At 43.3% G+C, this 22239-nt stretch overlaps 1 protein-coding gene across 1 annotated transcript in view; it reads left to right on the plus strand.

Annotated features, from left to right (window-relative positions):
• TRPM8 (transient receptor potential cation channel subfamily M member 8) overlaps positions 1-22239 on the plus strand; it is a 51739-nt gene that overhangs the window by 2772 nt on the left and 26728 nt on the right. Inside the window, exons 2-11 of the mRNA XM_009932448.2 lie at positions 2581-2685; positions 4274-4347; positions 7120-7276; positions 12420-12597; positions 12950-13122; positions 14308-14482; positions 15555-15622; positions 18602-18799; positions 21206-21308; positions 22089-22207. Coding sequence (XP_009930750.2) covers positions 2587-2685; positions 4274-4347; positions 7120-7276; positions 12420-12597; positions 12950-13122; positions 14308-14482; positions 15555-15622; positions 18602-18799; positions 21206-21308; positions 22089-22207 — 1344 coding nt within the window. The 5' untranslated portion in view covers positions 2581-2586. The remainder of the gene's footprint in view (positions 1-2580; positions 2686-4273; positions 4348-7119; positions 7277-12419; positions 12598-12949; positions 13123-14307; positions 14483-15554; positions 15623-18601; positions 18800-21205; positions 21309-22088; positions 22208-22239) is intronic.

The following is a 22239-nucleotide window of genomic DNA, read 5'->3' on the forward strand; positions in this document are numbered from 1 at the left end:
TTCTTGGCATGACCACACTGGTGGCCTCTTTGGGGGTCAGTTTCTTCTAATGTTTTGTTGTTATGAGCTGTTTCAGTAAGTTTGCTACGAAATCTTTTCCTGTATCTGGCACAGAGGTTGCCAGATTTCTATCCTTGCTCGGAAGATGAGAAGTCCTAGAATTATTAACACTAAGGAGATGAAGAACTTCACAGCAGAAGTGTGCTCTGTTTGCTTCTGCAGCTTCTACCTGAGAAACAGCCAAACACCTTTCTGCAGCGCTGAAAGGAAATAAACTGGTTTGAGGCAGACCCACTGCCTGAAACCTTGAGTGTAGCCTGACGTTTATCAGCAGCTGAAAAGAGTTCCCGAGTGGAAGGCTTAGGCTAGCACAACTGTAGCTCTCAATGGTGTGTATTTTGAGAAGTCACTTTTGGATCAGTATTTCGAAGTAAAAAGTCAAGGAAAGATGATGACAGGAGATGGAGGACTTCTCCATACAGCATTTTCTCTCTAACGAGTTCCAAAGAGATGTGAAGAGATGATACACTGTTGGGTTTCAACAGAAAGGGTGGGTTTTATGTTGTTACTCCTCTGAGCTGAGAATCTTGAATCCTCCTGGTGGGGGTCTGTGGAAGGTGGTATGGTGCTTAGAAGCTCAGGTGCCTGAAATGTAACCAAATGGCCAGGCTGTGTACTGGGTTTTCAGGTTTGTGTCTGAATCGTGGTATTACATGATCCTCTCATGGCATGCAAGTTAGCTCAGTGTTGTCTTGGGAGGCCTGAGATGAGATTTTTAGCTGTTTTTGTTTTGCAGAGGGTATACAGCCTTCCTTTCTTCTTTTTCTGGAGGGATCCATGCCTTTGCAATAGGGTCTTCTCTCTGCAACAATAATACCAGCCCTGTTTGAAACAGTGGGCTCTTGGCCGTTCTTGGAGGGGCGGGCGTTGCTTTTTCCTCATTACAACTGTTTGTTCCTCCAGGGTTTTGGTGATCACTGGCTTTCTGTAGGTACTGGTTCTATGTGGTCAAATTAAAACCTGTGCCTGAATTGAGTGCAGGTAACCTTTTGGGCATCCTACTTTCATACACTAAATCAGTGCAGAATAAATGAGACTTAAACAACTGCAAAAGCTGGGGACAACTGCACTGTGCCAGTTTCTTGGGTTGCAATATGCTGAAATGCACTTTCTAGCCTTTTGCCTTTTCTTGTCTTTAAACCATTCCTATTACATGCAGAAGGTGGGATGGAGACAGGAGGCTTTTTCTGCACCCTGCTGTCACCTACAGAGTGATGGAGATCCCAGGCATGCCAAAGAACTTGAGGGAAGTAGCTGTGGACTTCTACCATGCACAGTAAACAACACTGAGTCAATCGTACTCCCCCTCAACATGAAACATTTTTTGAAGCATTTTTAAAATAGCTGTGAAGTATAAATACACATGTTTTTGCGGAAACTTACCTCTTCTTTCCTGCTTTGGGAATTGCTCACATCATGTTCCATTGTTCTATTTATGACTACAGCTTCCCACCGCCTCTGCCATTCCTGCTGTGTTGAGGGCCCCAAGTAAATTGTTTCACACTTGCTCGTTTTTTGGGGTCTTAGAAATGATGTATTTACACAGGGATGCTTCATCAGAGCTGGAGAATGCGTGTGCCTGTGTCTGGCAGGGATGCGTTTCACCATACAGCGGCACTATCACCTGAGAGGCAAGCCCAGTGTACCCAGCGAGAGGAAGAGGCAGGAGAGAAAACAGCGTTGGAAGGCAAAGCAGAATTTGACCTTGCCACATTAGCTGGCTGCCAGCCTTCCTTTCAGGAAAAGAGCTTTTTCAATACTATTTTGCAAAGTAACATAAAGGGAATTGAAGTATTTGCTGTTAGCATAAATAAAATTTTGTTTTGTGCTTGGTGCAAATGAAGTGATGCTCCTTCAAAGCCAGCGAGGTGAATCTGCTCTAGAGGGCAACTGAAGTGTGTTTACTTCCAAGGGTGACTTGTTAACTTTTGGATACAATAAACTTAAATCCACTTATTCTTCAGATCAGACATGTTGACTATCCTTGTTACAGGGGTGGACAGAGACGGAGGGTTACATGTTCAGGTGCTGCATCTACTCTAAACTTCTGGTGTTCTGCCAGACCAACTACTTCTTACACTGTAGTTTATTTTCTCTGTAATTGAAATGTTTCTTCTTAATATCCCACTTAATTTGTATATAGACTGGATTAGGGACTGCTGAAACACTGTATAGAAACACTGAATAGCACAAGTTCCTTAGCCTGCCCATCAGCAATGGGAAGGGAAAGAGTTGAGATATGGCAGTGAATTGAATAGGATGGCGTAGAAGGTGTACTCCTTTCTTAAAGCATGTTGACTTGGAGTTCTTTTTAGAGTGGGAAAGAAAGCGGAAAGTCTCTTTGTGGTATAAAATCAGAGACAAACTTTTCTCTGAATGTTAGTTTCACATTTTGGGAATCGGTACACTTCCTAATTCTCTCCCTTGCCTTCCTAGGGCACGAAGTGTTCTTGCTGGTTTTTATCTGGTGAAGGAAATGATCATTGCTCCTTCACCTCCCCCTCTGCCATGTTCTTTCAGGTTGCTATGAGCACCATGAGACACCGAAGAAATGGCAATTTTGAGAATTCCAGACTCCTCTATTCCAGCATGTCTCGCAGCATAGACGTGTCCTGCAGCGACGCCGTGAGTATCTGGTACACCCTTGATATGCTGGGGTGTTGTCTTGGGTAGTGGGCCACAGGGGTTATGAAATAGGTTGTGTCAGGAGAAAGATGATTGATCTGTGAGTTTTCCCTTGATGGAGAAGCTTTCCCAGCCTGTGACTCCTCAAGCAATAGTGGTGCTTTGCTGACATGCTGAAAGTCCGAGGATGTACTGCATTCCTTTTGATCCCTATAATTCTTTATTGTACATCCTTAGTCACTTATGATTTTAAATCCTTTTTCACTTTTCAGTTAGAGACAAATCCTCTGTCTCTATAAAGAGGAATCCCAACCTCTTCGTGCAACTTCATGGCAAAGGCAGACAACATAGAATTATGTTAAACACCCCTTGAAAAGCCTCAGTCGTTTGCTGATCACAGCGATTGTCTGCCAGATTTCTTGCTTCTGATGGGCTTGCAAGATGCCTAATGACTAGCTCTTAAGGCTTTAGCAAGTCGTTCCCACTCACACTCCCCCCCCATTCCTAGTTTTTTTTGGTCTTGTATCATTTTGGGTTATACCGGCTAACTGTATTCTCCTGCATTTTCTTTGTTATGGGCATTATAGTCCTTTTCAAAGAATGCTTTTCTAATTGGAATGGCTTCCTCTAACTGCTGTTTAACTACAAGTGTTCTGCCAAAATGGTAAACTAATCTGTAGCTGTATGCCTCCCCTTTCCATCCCAAGCTAAATCTTGCAAATCCAAGCTGTGCTTAAAAACAAAGCTCGCAAACTTTTATCAGCAAGTAACTTTTTTCCCCTGCTTTCCTAGCTTGCAGAGGCAGATTAGGAATGAATTTGCATTTCTCAGGTTTGAAAGCTTCCCCTGCACACTTGTGGAGTTTCAAGGTTAATATATAAGTTAATGGTTAAACAAGCTGGAGAGGCTTTGCGTTCCACTGAGCTCACATAAAGCATGACTTCAGTTGTTCGGGTCTCTTGCTGGGGTCTTTTTGTGTTGAATTAAAATAGCCCCTACCCAAGAGGACGTTAATGTAATTTTTTTTTTTTTTTTTTTTCTTCTTTGGGAAGATCAGTCTGCTAAGCAGGATCTAGACCAGAGTCAACCACTGTTTGAAAAATATTGTCAGTGCTGCAAGTTATTTGGAAGAATGACAACGCACGCAAATAGAAATACTCTGTAGCCTACAGCTAACTGTGCCACTCCGCTCAAGCGAAACGTTTTCTGTGTGGGTCTTTTGTGTTAAAAGCTGAAATTAAAATAGGGTCTCCAGCAACTCTTAGGACATCAAATCTGTTTTTCTGTTCAAGATTTCTTTTTTTGGAGGGGGAAGTCATACCTTTTGCCTCTTTAGTATATATTGTGCTTGATAGTTATGAAAATATTGATATTGCATGGTTTTTGGAATTCCTGTTTGTGCTTTTTAGTAGTCTTCTGTGTCCTGTCAACTCCCATCCATACTTCCTCCCATCATCCACTTTGAGAAAGGAGACTTACGAATTTGCACCAAATTTCTTTGTGTTTCAACTGACTATGTGGTTACTGAGGTTTCTTCTCTTCATGAGTTATCGGAAGTAATTATTTTTGTTTTTAAATTATTTTCAAGGATTTGGTCAACTTCATCCAAGAAAACTTTAAGAAGAGAGAATGTGTCTTTTTTACAAAAGACACCAAGTCAACGTAAGCAGACATTTTTCTCTTGTTTTACAGGCGTGGAGGGCTGGGAGCTGAAGGTATTTCTGCCAAGTGGCAGGGGTTGGGCAGGGAGCAAACTTTGGTTTTTTTGTTAAGAGTCTGAATGTAGCAGCACAACCTCACCGCCGTCTCCTTTGTACAACTTAGTTCATTGTCACTGCTTGTTTGGCACCTTTGCATATGCCCGGGGTATTCTGCAGTCATGGTCAAAAAACCTGGAAGTCTGGTGGTCAAACAGGCCCCCGGGAGTGATTCCCCCAGGTCTAGATCAGTGCTCTCCAAACTATTTTGATTGTGCACCCCATCAGTAAAAAAATTTTGAGCATGCCCCCAATATGTTTGTTTATAAACGATATACATCTACTACTGTGCTGATATTATGTACGTTATAAAATATACACAGAAAATAGCAATTAGAAAAGGGTGAGATAAAAGATGAAACAAACACTATTATTAATTTTTTTAAAGCTTATTTAATGCACCCCCCACTCTGGAGACCACTGCTGTAGACTATCAGGGGTTTGTGTAAAAACTGGAAATACATCAGTCTGAGGTGCTCCACAACTAACTTGATGCAAAACTAGGAACCTGACCTTCATGCTCACTCTGTCAGCATGCCTCCCAGCAGCTCTGTTCAAGGGCTTTAGTATCAAATTCCCTGTCTGAAGCATAATCGTGGCAATATATAGGTGCTTTTAGGGATGCAGTGCCAGTATTAGTATTGGTGGATAACAAAGTATGTATGCATGAGAGCTTTGCGTAATTTAAATTTTCCTTTTAAACCCAAATCAATTCATGCACAAGGCTTTACAGCAGAGAGATGCAGCTGCTAGGTTTTGCTCAGGCTGATGTTCTCTTAAGATGGGATGTTTATACCTGCTCCTTGTCCAGGCACGAGTGCTTATGCAAAGTTTGAGGACTATAATATTGCTTTTGTTTTTTTCGGGTTTCTTTTGTAATCTCGGGAGAAAAGTGATCAAACTAATGCAGCTGCAGAGTTCCTAATACAGAGCCCTGAGAGCTCTCAGTAACTCCACTTTCCTCTGAAGCTGGGAGGAGAGATGCCTTTGAGAGAGAGGAGTAGGGAAATCAGTCTCATTTCAGAAAGTCTTACTCAGCGTCCTCTTCTGCTACCTGAAATGGGGTGTCTGGCAAAGGACCACCAAAGGATGGTGAGCTGGTTCTTACCTTCTCCTCCTACAATCCCACTGGGAAAGGATCACAAGTCATACTTTATAACTTGCAGGGTTTTTTGTCTCTTTTTAAGGTAAGTTGTTTTATTCGCAAGCTACAGCGGAGTAAAAGAAACCACCTATGTTTTCTCTCCTTCAGACAAGCACACTGTGACTTACCTTTACAGCCTTCACAGGAGAGCATGACTCTATCTCACCTTTGCAATCTGCAAGTTAGGTATAAAGGTCACTGTAAGCACACAAATTAATGCCCTCATCTTAATTCTTTTGGGCTGATGCATTTTTGGTTCTGTATGTTGCCAGATTGCACAGTGCTGTTACTAGCGTTGTTCCTCTTGCTTTGTCTATCCAGCTACTTTGTTGTGCTCTTAGCAAAATCAACATTGTACAAATGTTTAGCTTGTTGTTTGTTAACCTAGAGTGTAGGGGCCACTCTTGCTCCCTCTCATTGCTGTTGACAGTGCTTACTGTACTTGGTTGGCTACAGTTGTCAGTCAACTCTGTCTTTTCGTAAGCAAGGACCCTTTCTTCATGGCCTCTGAGGAAGCAGGGATATAGGCTATGCAGAAGATTTCATGGTCTGTGCTGCAGCTTTTCCTAGGAAAAGGGTTCTCTAAGCTTTCCCGACTAGTCCTGCACAGCCGAAGTGCAGATTCTTCCTCCCATTAATGCCATTTTACCACTGGTGAGGAGGGCATTGGTAGTGACTGCACACCATGCTGTGCAGTGGACAGGGGTGATGATGGGGGAACCGTGCTAGGAACACAGCAACCTGTCTGCAAAATCTACTCAGAGACCAGATGTCCGTTCTCTCTTGGTGTGAATGTGTCTTAGGCATGCTTAGACACCAGCCAGGTCCTGGGTTTGGATGGAAAGGGTTTACACTTAGTAGTCACCTTAGGGAGCTCTTCATATCTGGTTGAGAGCATGAAAAGGGAAAGAAATAATTTGTACCCATCAGGTTAGCAGTTGATGAGGTCATTTCTGGTGGTGTCTGATGCTGGGTTATGTTTTTTTCATTTCTGTGCACGGTTGTGGGGTGTCAAATTTAAGCTGCTGGTACGTGATAATGAAAGAGGTCAAACAGGGAAGGCCCATCCAGCTCATCCCTCAGCACAGACTGGTTCCTGAGACTCACTCCACTCCGTTGCCCAGTGCTACACAGAGGCAGGTTGTAGTGGGAGGAACATGGTTAGATGCTGCTCTCAGCTAAGAGCTGGTTCCTCTTGGCTGTGCATTTGAAGCATAGGAAATCCAAGCAGAGTCCTCTGCACAACTGGTTCCGTAGCTCCACCTGCTGCTTGGCTTGCTGGGTCGTGTTGGTACAACCCTGCTCGCAGACTTCGCACTGGACCTGACGCCTACCATAGGCACCCTGTGTCCTACTGGCTCCAGCTTTGCTGCCGAATGACACTTCTTGGAAATGTCCTGATTAGGCAGAACTGTTAAAGGTGGTTTCAGCTGTGAAAAATTTCTGTCTCTTGTTAATAAACGTATCGGAGCTTACCTTTCTGTGCTCAGGATGATAACCATGGGGTTTTGTGTCTATTCACTCTTCTTTCAGAGGCAATTTATGCAAATGTGGATACCCTGAAAATCAACACATAGAGGGCACTCGGATTAATACCAGTGAAAAATGGAATTACAAGAAGCACACTAAGGAACTTCCTACTGATGCCTTTGGGGACATTCAGTTTGAAAACTTGGGAAAAAAAGGAAAGGTAAGTGATTGTATTAAGGATATGCATTAGGCCTCTGTTGGATGATCCATATTCAGTGTCTTGAATCCAACACCAGTGAAAAGTCCCTGAAAAGCAGGGAAGGTGAAGCTAAAGTCGATTTTATTCTAATAGGAATAGAAGGAGTTGGGCTGCAAAGGAGACAAGTTGATTTCTTAAGCCCTGGTAATAGGTGACAAAGAATAATTTCTTCTGTTATTTGTTTCATAGGCCAATGATGGGAGTGGAAGGAGGTTATCTGTTTCCAGGCATGGCAGAAGAATGGGTGAATGAGGGTGATGCTCAATTATTACTTCTCTTTTTTCATGTACTAGTTTTATTATAATTGTCCTGTAATACAATTCTGAAGGTCTTGGGCTAGGAGGAAATAATTCTAAACTAAATCTGTGATGTCTCTCACTGGGACTCTGTGCCCTGACTGTGTCAGTGTACAGTTACAGTGGCCATTTTATAGTCCCTGTCTATGCTGAAATGTCATGGTCCTGAGGAGCAGCTTAGTACTGGTGTGACAGTGCACACCAGTGCAACTCTTGGGATGGGAGCATGTGTAATGTGCTTTGCCTTTGGAGGTGCAGCAGGATCCATGAGGTGATAACCATAGCGATTTCATATCTGTAGGGATGTCGGACCTTTCTTCAGAGGATCTGTACTCTTCATGCAGAAGCTGCACGTACCTGCTTGCTATTCCATAAAATCATCATTTGTGCTTTGTAATGTCTTTAATATTGCATGGCATGTTATCCAGTGCCTGCCTGCAGAGCTTGCTGACCGATGTTCCCTTCCTCCCCAGCTGTTCTATGTGCAGATCTTCGTAGCCTGCAGATGTACAGTGCTGCTTTCCATACAGTCATATCTTATGCCTTGGACTGGACACTCTGAAGGACATTGTGGGATGTTGGAATGGGTCTTGTGTGCCCCACATCCTCATAGAGTAATTTTGTTTGGAAGGGCTCTACAGAGCGTATTCCAGCCAAAACTCTTGCTTAAAGCATATCCACATAGACCAGCTTGCTCAGGCCCATGACCAATTAAATACTGAGTATTTCCCAGGGTGTAGGTCCTACAATGCAGGTCAATCGAATGGGACGTTAGATACCAGTATAACTTTAGAGGTTTTATTCTGGGTTGTTTTGATTTTTATTTTCCCTGTGTTTTTACTTGGTGTGGGCACAGTGGAGGGGTGGAAAGAAGAAAATAACTGGTGTTGCTGTTTCTGATGATTTATGCTGATACTGTGTGAGGAGTCACATGTGGCTGAGCTCATCTGCCTCTTCTAAATGACTGATATTACTGATATTTACTGCCAGTGCAGCTAGCTTGAGACAATCAAAATATATGAGGAAAATCAGAGCATGCTATGTAATTTAATCTGGTTAATTTTATGCAAAGTAGTAGAAATGAGGCATTTGGGTGGGTAGTAACACTGAAAGTTTTGAATCACACTGAAACAGATCCAAGTATTTAACCTATTTGTTGATACACGTATTTTTAGCTTCATACTGCTGTGTTGTAAGCTGCTGTGTACCTTTACTGAAAGAAAAAATTATTTGCTCTATTGCAAAATTTCTCAAAGCTTAAATGTTCTTTTCTCACATTGTGGCCCCCTTCCCACACTGGAAATTGGTTTGTGTGCCCATTGTTATTTCATGAGTGCTCAAGGCCACCGTGCATGTTTCAGAGCACACTTTGTTCAAATGCTGTGTGCAAATCTGCTAGTCCATCCTATCAGTACGTTGGCTGCAGTTACTTCTCTATTCCACATTAAGGCTAATGGGATCCTGGGGTGCATTAGGAAGAGTGTGGCCAGCAGGTCGAGGGAGGTTCTCCTTCCCCTGTACACTGCCCTGGTGAGGCCTCATCTGGAGTACTGTGTCCAGTTCTGGGCTCCCCACTTCAAGAAAGATGAGGAGCTACTGGAGAGAGTCCAGCAGAGGGCTACGAGGATGATGAGGGGACTGGAGCATCTCTCCTATGAGGAGAGGCTGAGGGAGCTGGGCTTGTTCAGCCTGAAGAAGAGAAGGCTGCGAGGGGACCTAATAAATGCTTATAAACATCTCAAGGGTGGGTGTCAGGAGGATGGGGCCAGACTCTTTTCAGTGGTGCCCAGCGACAGGACAAGGGGCAATGGGCACAAACTGAAGCACAGGAAGTTCCGTCTGAACATGAGGAAGAACTTCTTCACTCTAAGGGTGACGGAGCACTGGAACAGGCTGCCCAGGGAGGTTGTGGAGTCTTCTTCTCTGGAGATATTCAGGACCCGCCTGAACAAGGTCCTGTGCAGTCTGCTGTAGGTGACCCTGCTTTGGCAGGAGGGTTGGACTAGATGACCCACAGAGGTCCCTTCCAACCCCGAACATTCTGTGGTTCTCTGTATTGCAAGGCACATGCTGGTCTTCAACTTTGCACACTGTTTTCTCTTGGTCTTGTGCACAGTGGGGAGAACTTCAGACCCAAGGTAACTTACAAGTTGCAGACTATTATCAATGAGGGATGGGAATTTTTATACCCTACGTTGTACTTCGTAGGATGGGCGAGCCCTAAAAACTCCTGAGCAGAAATATTAGATGTGAACAGACCAATAAAATATCTACATTTAATAAGTCCTGTTTGCACTGTCTTATTTTGCAGTGTCGCTCAGGTCCTGTAACATCCAAGGACATTGCAGTTGCTGTATTTTATATTCTGGTAGCCCTCAATCTGAAAAAATGCTTTTCTCGAGTACCTTTCTGAGTTCAGCTACCAAAACACTTGCCACCGCCTGTGTTGGAGGGTTGGCTCAGTGATGGTTGGGGTGCACCAGCCATTTGTACCAGGAGATGGCACCGTTGTACCTCGGAGAAAATAAGTGGCTGAACCGAGGGGTTCACCGGCTTGAGTAGAGCCTCAAAAGGACTCTAGAGGTGCCAAGTGCCAGGTGGTACATTGAATGAAACTTAGGTGTAACGGAAGTGTGCTTACAATTATACACCATGATGATGTATGAGAGAATGAGGTAAGCTGTACGGGCAAGTCAGCTTCAGCATCTTTCGTTTGGTATTTGCTCTGTATAGGTGAAAACGAGTGGTGTAGATGAAAACAAGTCACTGAACTGTGGAAACCTTAACTGTCAATAGAACAAAGGTCGTCATACAGACACAAGGTACTTTGTGTTTTCAGTAGGGTTTAGGAGAAATGCCTTCTAACTCCAGAGCTAACAAGATTTGCTATGGGGACGGCTTACCTGCTCAGTGGAGCAGTTAATGTTTCTGGCAGACTTCCTTCTCCTACGGGTTACCTTCTGAAAAACACCCAAGGCTTCATGTGGCTGGTGCTTCTGAGAGCAGAAGCTGTCAGAGTCCCTTAGCTCTCCCGCGTAGCTGTTGGAGCCTGCTAGCCTTCCTCTGTGATGTGCTGTTCTGAGCCAGACACAATAACCACTACTGGGAACCCATCCTGGAACAGATGAATATGTTCTTTCTCTCAAGATAGGACATTTCTTCCTCAAACTAATTCCTTGTTTTTTCTTTCCTGTGAATACTGGGCAATCTGTACAAAATCCACTATGATTCAGGTCCAAGTTACTCTGTTTCATCCCCTGGTATGGATTATATAGCTATGAGTGTCTTCCAAAAGTACCATCATGCTAAACTACTAACAGTGATAAAATTGCACAGGGGCTCTTAAATAACATACCAAAAAAGCCAGAGAGCTTTTTATATAAAAGGAGAGATGGTAGGTCCATCTGAAGCCAGTTTTTCTAGTGTGCTTTGTCATCCTTGTACAGTGTTCAAGCTTTACTACAAGTTTGATAAAGCTGTTACGTGTTAACATACACCTGTAACAGCATTTTAAGTTATGATAGGGACACCATGCTCATGGATCCTGGAATTTGTAGCTAGTCAAATGAAGGCTTTAATTAGTGTAATCAAATAAGACTGTAATTATAAGTAGTCCACTTCCAACAATGCTACCACTAATCTGTAATCCAAGCTGCAAGCAGCTTTGTTACAGTTCATATTGTTGTACTGTAAACTTGCTTGGTGCTTTGTTCATCCTTCCAATGTTCCTCTGAATCCCAAGGTCAGTGCTCTTGCCTTCCTCTAGTGGAAGGAGTGTTTGGAGGCTTTATGCCGACTCCTGAGGTCTTTGAAGGTACAGTTTCAGTACTGATCATGTGAATTCCATCCTCTTTGGTCCCGGTGTGCTTGGAGTTCTTTCTATAGATTTCTCTCAAGACAGTCTGCTTATGCTTTTTCTTTTTAGTTGTTCTGAATGATACAGTTCTTCTGGTTGTATTTGTTATTTCTAAAAACAGTTCTACCCGATTCACAGGGTTGCACTCAAATAGTGACCATTATTGGCTATTGTGATTTGTTTTTACAGACTGGGACCTCTGTCATTTGGTGTCTGCATTCTTCCATGCCACCTTTTATTCTGGTCATAAATTGTTCAATCTCCACAGAATAAGTATTTGTTACTGTTACATCCTAAAGCTAATCGAATGTAGACAATAGTTATTACACTGCTAGACGACTGCTATCGCAGCTATACTTGACTCAGACCAAGGAGATCCTGAGAATCTGCACTCTCAGTTCAGTACAAAGCCTGTGGACGTTTAGTAGTAATGGCAAAAATCATATTTCTGGGGCTACGCAATTTAGCTTCTTCCAAATTTAAGATGTGCGTGGCAGAACGTGGTAGTGCAACCTGGGCACTGCACTGCTTCCTGACCCGCCTGATGAGCGTGCTGGAGATGCAGGTTGCAGTTTCAGGGCTGAACCTGGAAATGGTGGAGCTGGGAGATCATACGGCCAGCAGCTCTGTTTTTCACTATGCACTGGTCTGACACGAGCACTTGTGTTCTGCTTGCAGTAGGACTGTGCCTTATTTCCAGACTTGAGCACTGACATATCAAGGGAGGAGAGGACCTTGCCAGTCCCAGTAATGGGTGCCTGTTTCTAGAAGGAGGATGTTTAGAGGAAGTAATAAAGACTTAAGCTCCACTTCTTCATAACTTCACACTTTGTCTACTGGCTGTTGGAATGAGAGTCTATATTGGAGAAGAAAATGCAATTCCTGGTCTGTTCCCAGCTATCACTATTTATGTCTTGCTATATTTGTTTCTCTTGTTTTTCTCTCACCCAAGTACATCCGTTTGTCATGCGACACAGACTCCGAAACACTCTATGATCTCATGACACAGCACTGGCACTTGAAAACCCCTAACCTTGTCATCTCTGTCACTGGGGGTGCAAAGAACTTTGCACTCAAGCCCCGGATGCGCAAGATATTCAGCAGGCTGATCTACATTGCCCAGTCCAAAGGTAAAGACCCGCATATATGTCTGTATTATTTTACTGCTGCATAGTACTTTTGGAGAAGTGGCAGCTCGAAGAGTCGTCAAGGAAGCAGAGCATTCAGTTTGTTTATGATTGACTGATGCACTTGGGGCAAATATGACCTAACAGTTTGGAAGTAAGAGGGTTGAGAGCTAGTCATCAGGATGCCCATGATAATGTAAGTTGTCTGGCATATCATCTGTGTTTAACTGACGAACAAGTGCCTCTTATGAAGAAAGGTTGTGAGAGGGGACTGGGTTGTTGTATCTTAAATGTAGTGCATTAGAAGGACGGCTATTCCACAACATCCTCCCAGGTTATTGCATGTTGTTCCCAGGGGCCTGGATTTTCACCGGAGGCACACATTATGGTCTGATGAAGTACATCGGGGAAGTGGTCAGAGACAACACCATCAGTCGGAGCTCAGAGGAGAACGTGGTGGCTATTGGCATAGCAGCCTGGGGCATGATCTCCAACCGAGAAAGTCTGATTCGCAGCGGTGATGATAACGTAAGAAATGTGTACGGGCTAGTGGGGAAACAAAGAGGAGGGTCAGCTGTCAATCATACAGATTACATCCCTGACAGACCACTGGTCTCAGCAGTAACAGCATCTGTGCTAGGCTGATGCTATCAGCCATGTGATGACTGATTTGAGTGGCCAGTCAAGCTCTGCATGTGTGTTCTGCTGAAGTAGAGCTCAGCAGAATGCTCTCCAGTGCAATGCTTGTGTAGAAGCACGTATGTCTACTTAGCCTGGTCTACTGTGTCTTAAATAATTCAACCTGGGACCAGCTTTTCCTCAGTGCATGTAGCAGTGAGACAAAACAGCAGGTGTGCTTCCCAGAACAGGAGAGAACCGCAGTGTTTTCATGTTCAGGATGGTTGTGTGTATCAGGCCTGATGGGGACAATTTTGGTGGGGGGCTTAGCATGTCTGTGTGGAAGTTCAGCTGTGCTAGTTTCATATATGGCAGAGTGTTAGGGAATAATCTCTTCCATGGCTATTCTAGCTGCTGTGAAATCCCTTCACAGCAGGCTGTAGTGGGGATTCCCTTGAGATAAGACAAATCATAGCTGCTACTGCTGTTACGGATCTTGCTTATCAATACTATTGTCCTATCTGTCAGATACCTTTGTCTTTTGTCCACTAGATGTTATAGAATTTGTCTATAAAACATCCTGCTAGATAAAGAAAAACAGTTTAGCTTACTGAGGGCTCTAAGGAGGTTTGAGGGTTGAGCTAGATCATCTCAAGACGTTCCTTCCAACCTAAAAATTTCTGTGGCTCTGTGAGGGGTTGAAAGCAAGTTTGCCACAGATGTAATGTTTCTGGTGCCTGAAGGAAGCATACATGGCCTAACAGGATTTCTGAAAGGACTACGCCGTTGCAAATAACTTGCACTGTTCCATTGGCTGAGGTAAGGTTAAGAGAGGATCACTTCAAATCAAGCTGCGCTTGTAAAGAAAAAGTTTCTCTGCAAATATTTATGCTGTGCTCTTGTATGGGGTTTCTCTCGCTGTCTTTTGCTGCTTTGGGACTGCCATGAGTGCTGTCCTGAGTTGGGAAATTCAGATTCCGAACTAATGAGGAATAGCTGGTGGCTAAGGGTTCAGCTGTCACTGGCGTATCCTTAAGGGCTTGTGTGTGCTCTGCTCTTGGATCTATCTGTAAAACAGTGTGCTTGTGCTTCTAGGGGTGCTACTTGGCCCACTACATAATGGATGATCTCAAGAGAGACCCCCTCTATTGCCTGGATAATAATCACACTCATCTCTTACTGGTTGATAATGGCACCCATGGGCACCCAACAATAGAGGCAAAAGTACGAATGCAGCTGGAAAAGTACATTTCAGAGCAGGTTATCCCAGGTAGGTGTTGGCATCAGGTTGCAGACCTCCTTCTCTGTAGTCCTTGCGTGCTTTGGGGCTGAGGCACAGTGACTTTTGTGGGAACAAGAGTAGTGGTAGCACCCCTTTGATGCTGAGCTGGAAGGGATGTGATAACTGCATTGCATCTTAAGCACTTTCAGGAATAACCAGGGTTCTCAGAGCAATATCCCTCCCCTCATCTTCCTTTCTGTATGTGACAATAGTCCTTTGCAGGACACAGCAAATGATCTGTTTCAGTCATGCAGCCCTTCCCTCTTTTCCTGCTGGGCTATCTGTTGGAAGCTGACCCTTCTACGTATTGCCCACCTGGCACTGAATTCCGGGTAACTGAAGCACAACTACACAGGAGCTGAAATTAGGCTTTTCCCAAAATATTCATTTGTGAGGGTGATTGATCCATCTGCAACCTGCTCCTAAATAATTTCTTCCAGCCCCTTCTTTGTCAAAATGGAAAAAAAAAAACCAAAAAAAACAAAAGCTTTGTCAGCAAAGTGAAAGGTTTTTGTCTGGATTTTTTTGTTTGGTGGTTTTCTTACTGTGTACCTCAGCTGAAGCATACTTGCCTTTAGATGTGATGAAGCTCCCAGAATATTTGTGGAATCTGGTATGTCTCTTAAACACTAGCTCCTAGAGTTACTGCATTCTTAGTTTTCCTTTACAATTGAAAATGTGAAGTGAGAGGTTCTGAATCTTCAACTTGTGATAGGAACCTTGTACCTAGACTCAAAATGGTCAAAGCAGTAGGTAAATACAATAAAATCACATGTTTTTGGGGCTTCAGAGGTAGTAAAAATTATGACTGTTAGGAGGAATAAAGCATCTGCTGGAGAAGAGTGTCTGAAGCCAGCTATGCAGAATGTTAGCCAAAACTGACTTTTCATTAAAAACAGGAAAAGCTGTTAATAGATTTGGCAAAATCAGCAGTAAGTGAGTATCAGAGTGTCTGCATGAACTACTTGGAAATTCTGCATTGTACTCAGGAGAAATAAGTTGTTCGAAGTGCATTGACGGGTTGAATCTTTTTCCCTTTTTCTTTTGGCACATTTCACAGAATCTAATTATGGTGGGAAGATTCCAATTGTGTGTTTTGCCCAAGGTGGAGGGAAAGAGACTTTGAAAGTAAGTTTCTTTTACTTATTTCCAGGAGTGACGGTGAGGACATTGCTGTAATATTTAAGACAAATTACTCCACAAGCAACATAATAAAGTAGACAGCCCTATTATTTGCTGAAGCTTGCCCAGGACTTGCTGTAGAAAAATCTTGCTTGCAATGGCATTTAAGTTTATGAATTTTGCTTCAGTTAAAATTTTCTGTGCAGAATTTCTACCACAGGCTGGCATCCTGGATAACTTTTGGCTGGGACAGTTCAGTTGTCTCAGTTCTTCCATAACAAATCCAGCACAAAAACGTTGGTTTCTTGTGTTCGTTTGAATAGCAATCAGAAGAGCCTTTGTCAGCCATGTAGCTCTTGATCCTTTTTGTACAAATTTGCCGAAGCTTTGGTTTGGGAAAACTTGGCTTGCCCATGCTCAGTGGAGATCAGTGCTTACTTGTAATATACAGGGGAGATCGGCTTGTGCTGGAGATACTCCAGCTCGGAGCTTGCTTGAACTGACATGTGATGGCTGCCTGCGAGAACTGTGGGCTTCACCTAATCTAAATCTACACAGCTGAGCAAGGCAGGAGGGCTCTGCTGACTCTGGCCCCTAGAAGGGGAGGAAGTAGGCATCATCTTCAAAAGATGATAGGTAGGAAGAGGATGAAAGGAACGTAGAGCTGAGGAAGAAGAAAGAAATTTCTTGAAACAGGATGCCTAAGTAACACTTCAGGAACGGAGAAAGAGATGATTTCTAGATCTCTCAGTGTTAAATGACAGAATTGTTACTTCCCCCTTCACCTTGCATGAATGATGATGAGTGGCCTGAGCAGGGAGGCTGGGACTGAGGGAGCAAAGGGACCCGGCATCAAGGAATTCAAAGTGAAGGGATGTGCAGTCAGGCTGTGTGGGAAGGGAACAGTAACAGCGAGGATGAGATGGGTCTGACTAACAGCAAGAAGAGCTGACGTAGCATGGGCTTGAAGGGTCTTGAGAAGAAGCTGGGAAAATGGCTGGGTTTTCAAAATGGTGGCATACAATGAATGGAGTACATCAGTGTTTGAGTTGGTAAAATTGAAGTAGGGTGGTATTTACAATTACCTCTTTTGAAGAGATGATCTTGGTACTACCTGTTCTGACCAGAGCTATGCTTTTAATAATGAGGCTAATCAAACTAGTTTGCCCATCAGAATGACAAACAATGTGAATTCAAAGCACAGTCTCTGTTACCACTTCATTGCTGACATTAATCAATTAGTTTGAGCCGCTCTGTGAAATTTCAGATCGGTACCCCAGCCTTCCTGTATGTTTCCTGGTTGTTTTGGTTCCATTCACATGATTAATTTTAGCTTTGTCCGCAGGTAGATTGTAAATGAATACAGATGCAGAGCTCAATGTCTTAATCAGAGGTCCTAAGATGAAGCTAAAGCATCCATTCAGGTTTTAGAGCAAAGCTTTGCTGAAAGTGATGTGTTTAATATGTCCATTAATAAGTCCATCTCTCCTTTTTTAGTTCCAAATTAACAATATTTAAGAGAGGATTTGTCCCTCACTGAAGGAGCTGTTTCTTTATGCCATGCAGTGTAGTTGCTTGTGCAGCCTTGTGATTACAGATGTATTATGGAGTGCTCAAAGCCACTGTTAAGAAATAATATGTAACAGACTTGCTAGCTGTCTAATCAGAATGAATAAAAACCTTGTTAAATCAAATGTGTAATTCCTGACAAGAAGTTCCTCTGAAAAGTAACTGGATGATAGCTCAGTTAAGGGTTCATGCCAGTCTCTTGGCTATTTATTGGTGTTACTAGTACACAGACACATTTGTGTCTGCCTTCTTGATCATTTGTAGGTGAAGTCATCTTCTTAAGGAGGAAATAGTCTTTGATCAGCCCAAAGTGACGCAGCAGGTTCCATGCTGTGGACGTATGTCCTTGCCATGCCTTGATCTTAGTGGTGTTGGTGAGGAAAGACTCCCTTTTTCTCGGCTTTTGTGACTCATGCATGATGATGGGAATAAGCTTTACCAGAGGAGAAATAAAACTGTTTCAAGCTTTTGTTCTGAACTCCCTGTAATGTAAAACATTCACTTTATCTGGGGCCTTTTTAAGGAAACCACTTTGATCTAGTTGCCAAGAAAAAAATGTCTTGCTTTTGTCATAGTCCCATTGTCTGACTGACAGGAGTAACGTGCTCAGTTTTGATAACTCCAAGTTGATTTTTTTGTTCTCATGAAACAGTATCTTCGCATAGTTAGTAGATGTTCTGTCTTTGCAGTGGTTAAGCATAACTCGCAGTGACTCCTTTTGCACAAATTTCTGGCAGGCAGCTTCTATTCTGGTGACTGTGTTCTCAATGGTAGTGATGCAAATTAAATAATTGTGTCCTGTTGTGGTCTTTGCAACAGGAGGCCTAATGGTCCTTCCATCATTATTTCAACACCTTTTTTCTTTTTTCTTGCTGATAAGCCATGTACAACATTGCTATGTGAAAATTCACATAAGTACCTATTTGGAGACGTTCAGTATCATCAGAGTTCAATATTCTCATGATGCTACAGAAGTGATCTCTGTGTAAAAAACTGCTGCTTGCATCTCCAGCAAATAAAACCAGAGCCCTTGTATCCAGCTGTGATGTTGCTTGAGGAATGCTGTGCCATAAAACAGCAGTGACTGTAGCTAGGCAGTGTTGTAATGTGTCCTTAATGCCATTTCCACTTGGCAATTTTCGTGATTCCTAATCAACTCTAAAATTTAGCAGATGGTGGTGTCTGTCCCTCAGTTTCTATGGGGCTCTTCACAGCTCTCTGTCATTAGATGAATGCTGTTTTAAAGAGTTGGCATTGGTAAGGTATCAGTGGGTAGTAAAGAAAATACTGCTCTGAGCCATGGGCTTCTGTTTTACTCAAGTCAAACCTAAAACCTTTAGGCTTTCTGAACGAACAGTGGTCTCTAATAACAGAGTCATGCTTGAATTGATCACCTCTCGCTCTTTGGATCCCTAGTCTATCAATGTGGCCATCAAGAGTAAGATTCCCTGTGTTGTGGTGGAAGGCTCTGGCCGTATTGCTGATGTTATTGCCAGTCTGATGGAGGCAGAAGGCACTCTTGCTTCTTCATGTGTCAAGGAGAGCTTGCTCAGGTATCTGCCTCGCACCATTTCACGGCTCTCAGAAGAGGAGACTGAAAGCTGGATCAAATGGGTAAGTGTGTGCTACTGCAGGGAGCTAGTGAGGCTGAAAATTGGAGAAGGGTGTAGAGGAAACGAGATCAGGAGCAGCTAGTGACTTCCAAACCAGGGATGTTGCTGTCTCATGATACCTGTAGGATGTACAGGGTTCCTTGCCATGATGTATCCATGAGGATTTAAAAAAGAAAAATTCCACACTCTTATAGCTTATAGGAATTGGAACAAAAGCAGTGGGGGACTGCAATCTTTTTGGAAAGGGGGCATGACTAGACACAGGATAGCTAAGGCCTGATGTTTTCTAACTGTATGCTCTCTGGATGCTTGTGATTCCTCTGGAGCACTGGCTGCTGGATGTCTCTTAGCTGATGTGCTGTTTGGGGTTGCAATTCCCTTGTGTGCTTTGTGAAGGTGGAGAAGTTGGACATTTGACAAATCAGGCTTCACGCAGCTAAATCCTGCTGGATTGCTCAGAGACAAAAGGGTTATCGCTGCTACCCCATGGACTTTTAAATCGTAGTGATTCTACTTCAGGATTCTCTTATTTGTTCCAAAATTTATTGTCTTTACTTCTGCATCCCTTAAGATATTGGGCAGGGCAGATTTCCCTTACAGACTAGGAGTGGGACGTTTAGGACTAGAGGCCTGCTCGGTCAGTATTTCACCACAGCAGCATCCCTGCACCGTCTGCACTGGGACTCTGTTAGTGTTGACTTACTAGTACCGTCTTCATGGGATGCAGCTGAAGGTTCAGCACTGTACATACACCAGCAAATGAATCTTTTGTTTTTCTTTGCTTCTTTGACCAGAGGTAGAGCCTTCAGGATGTAGTCACTGTTGTCATCCCATGTGTAACTGTTTATTACAAGAGTGTGTTTTGGAGATTGGGAAAACTGCAGAAGTAAGGAGAGCATCTGCTATCTTGTGCTGCTTGGGACAATCTCTGGAAACTCTTGTAGCTCTCTGATTATCTGACCTTTGGATGGACCCTGTTTTAGATATACCTCTGTTCTTCATAGGGACAGAAGAAAGTGGAGCTCCATAAAAATGTTAATGTGCTGTTACTTTTCAGAAATCTTACTTCCAACAGCACTTCAGCACAGTGAACAATCCATTAACTTGATTTTCTCAATTAACTGCCCAATGCTTTATACTGGGGTCTGATTCTTTTCTCCTCTCTTGGTTAATTATCTCGGGCCCAGGCTCACAGTGGGGAGCAGGTAGTGATTGCATATTCAAATCTCAGTTGATGTTCGTAATGGGGAATGGAAAATGTTAGATTGTTTCCTGTTCATTTAAGGCCCCTTCTCTCAGCTTTCCACTCCCTCCCCTTCAACTTTTTTTTTTTTTTTTTTCTTCTTATGAATGTACCACTGCAAGTTGTTTGCAGGCCCTGGAAAGCAATTCAAACACTTGACCTTCTGTGTGTATTTTCTTTGTTATAAACTAAACAAAGCTTCTGCTATTGAAATTTAAGGAGCCGTTGTTCCTGGTAAGGCCTGGGTCAAAACTCTTGCTCAGAGCTTGGCAGAACTAGTCCATGGGGCAACCTGCAAGTTCCACTGGGCAACCCGCTCCACTTGGTCCTATATTGAGCAGCAGGCTTGGACTAGATCTCCAGAGCTATCCTCCAGCCTCAACAATTTTCTACTTCTGTAATAAGCAGTTTACAGGAAAAAGGGCAGGAATAGGGCATGGCCTTTTGCAGAGACAGTCCTATAGAAACTGAGTCTGAACTTGCACGTTGATCCTGGGGTCTGTGGTGTCCAAACCTGAAGAGGAAGAATTGCTCTCTGAGCAGACCATAAGCCTTTGGATTCCAGAAGGAGCTCTGCACTTGGCAGTGTTGGACTTCTGAAGGTAGTTTTCCCTGTTTGGTCGCTTGGCTCCACTCTTCACAGCTTCGCACACACAGACTGAGCTGCCTTGGAGGGTACCTCATCCTTCAGTCAAGAATGGATGCGATTATTTGTTTCCTATGTGCTAGAAAGAAAGTAACTCTATAAGGCTCGGCTATGTGAGAAATGCTCTCTGTTTCTGACAAAGCACAAGGAGGTGGAAACAGTGTTCTCTAATAAGCTGCTAGTCATTTGTTGAAACTTGCACTGTCATAATCTGTTTTTACTTTATGAGTAATTTCTAATTACTGAGATTATATCTTTTTGGTTATGATGCTCTGCATAGGGGGACTCACAGTTATATGCTCTGTGTTCAGAGGATAATTAATCTTGTACTTTTGTGACTTTAAAATAAATAATTATCTACTTCTGTCTGGACTTGATTACATTTTAACTGTATGTGGAAATAAGACTGAGAAGCAGCTTAGCTGTGAAGTGTTGAGAAATTTATTTTAAACATGCGGTGGGAGATCAGCTACTAAACAGCCTAGATTGCTTTGAAATGGAACTTTTCCTTTTTGTAGATCAAAGAAGTCCTTGAGAACCCTCATTTACTGACAGTTATCAAAATAGAAGAAGCTGGAGATGAAATTGTGAGCAATGCCATTTCTTTTGCTCTGTACAAAGGCAAGTAATTGTTTATTGTTGGGGTTTTTTTAATAGGTGGAAAAAGATGGCTATTCATTTTCTAGAACATCCTTCCTGACAGTAGTGCCAGCTCTCTAGAGTTTAAGCTCCTGCCACAGTGTGGAGCTTGTCTTCATCTGCAGTGATGTGGACAAACTACAGCAGAATTATGGAATCTGTTAGAGTGAGTGAAATTGAAACTCAGCCCGGATAATCAGCAGAGCTTTGGGGATGCTAGGGATAGCATCTCTGAGTGTAGCACACAAGTATGCAACACGACAGGGAGTCAGTCAAGAGGCCAAGCAACCCTAGTGACTCTCTGCTGTAATTCAGACATGGGTGCTCTACTGCTCCAGCATAGCAGAGCTTGTACCTAGTGGAAGTGGTTTGGCAGACCTCATCTTCCTGTCTGTGCATGGACAAAGCCCCTGAACGTTGCAGCTTCTCATGACATTTCTTGTGTAAGACCCCATTCATAATCCTGCAGAATTTATTTTGTGTAGAGGATGCAGGACACTGAGGAGCCTGAAGGAAGTGCTGTGCTGATTTTGGTTGATGAGGTGCTCCTAGCAGCTCACTTGTGGGCTGTGTTGGACCATACATATGTCTCTATGCCTCCAGCATCCTCTGAAACCCAGTCAGGAAGATGCGCATGAGTCTGGGGAAAGACACTTGATAGGAGTCTTGTCAGGTAGAGTGTGAAAAGTGGAGATGAATAAGTATGCCAAGAAGCTATTCTGTCTCTGGTCTTTTACCTAGAAGATTGTTCCTCTTCTGCAGCTTTCAGCACTAATGAGCATGACAGAGATAACTGGAATGGGCAGCTGAAGCTCTTGCTGGAGTGGAACCAGTTGGACCTGGCCAGTGACGAGATCTTCACCAACGATCGAAACTGGGAGGTACAGATCACTTCTATCTGAGTACAGTGACA

The sequence above is a fragment of the Opisthocomus hoazin genome, chromosome 9, assembly GCF_030867145.1.
Source record: "Opisthocomus hoazin isolate bOpiHoa1 chromosome 9, bOpiHoa1.hap1, whole genome shotgun sequence".
In the NCBI taxonomy this organism is placed as follows: domain Eukaryota; kingdom Metazoa; phylum Chordata; class Aves; order Opisthocomiformes; family Opisthocomidae; genus Opisthocomus; species Opisthocomus hoazin.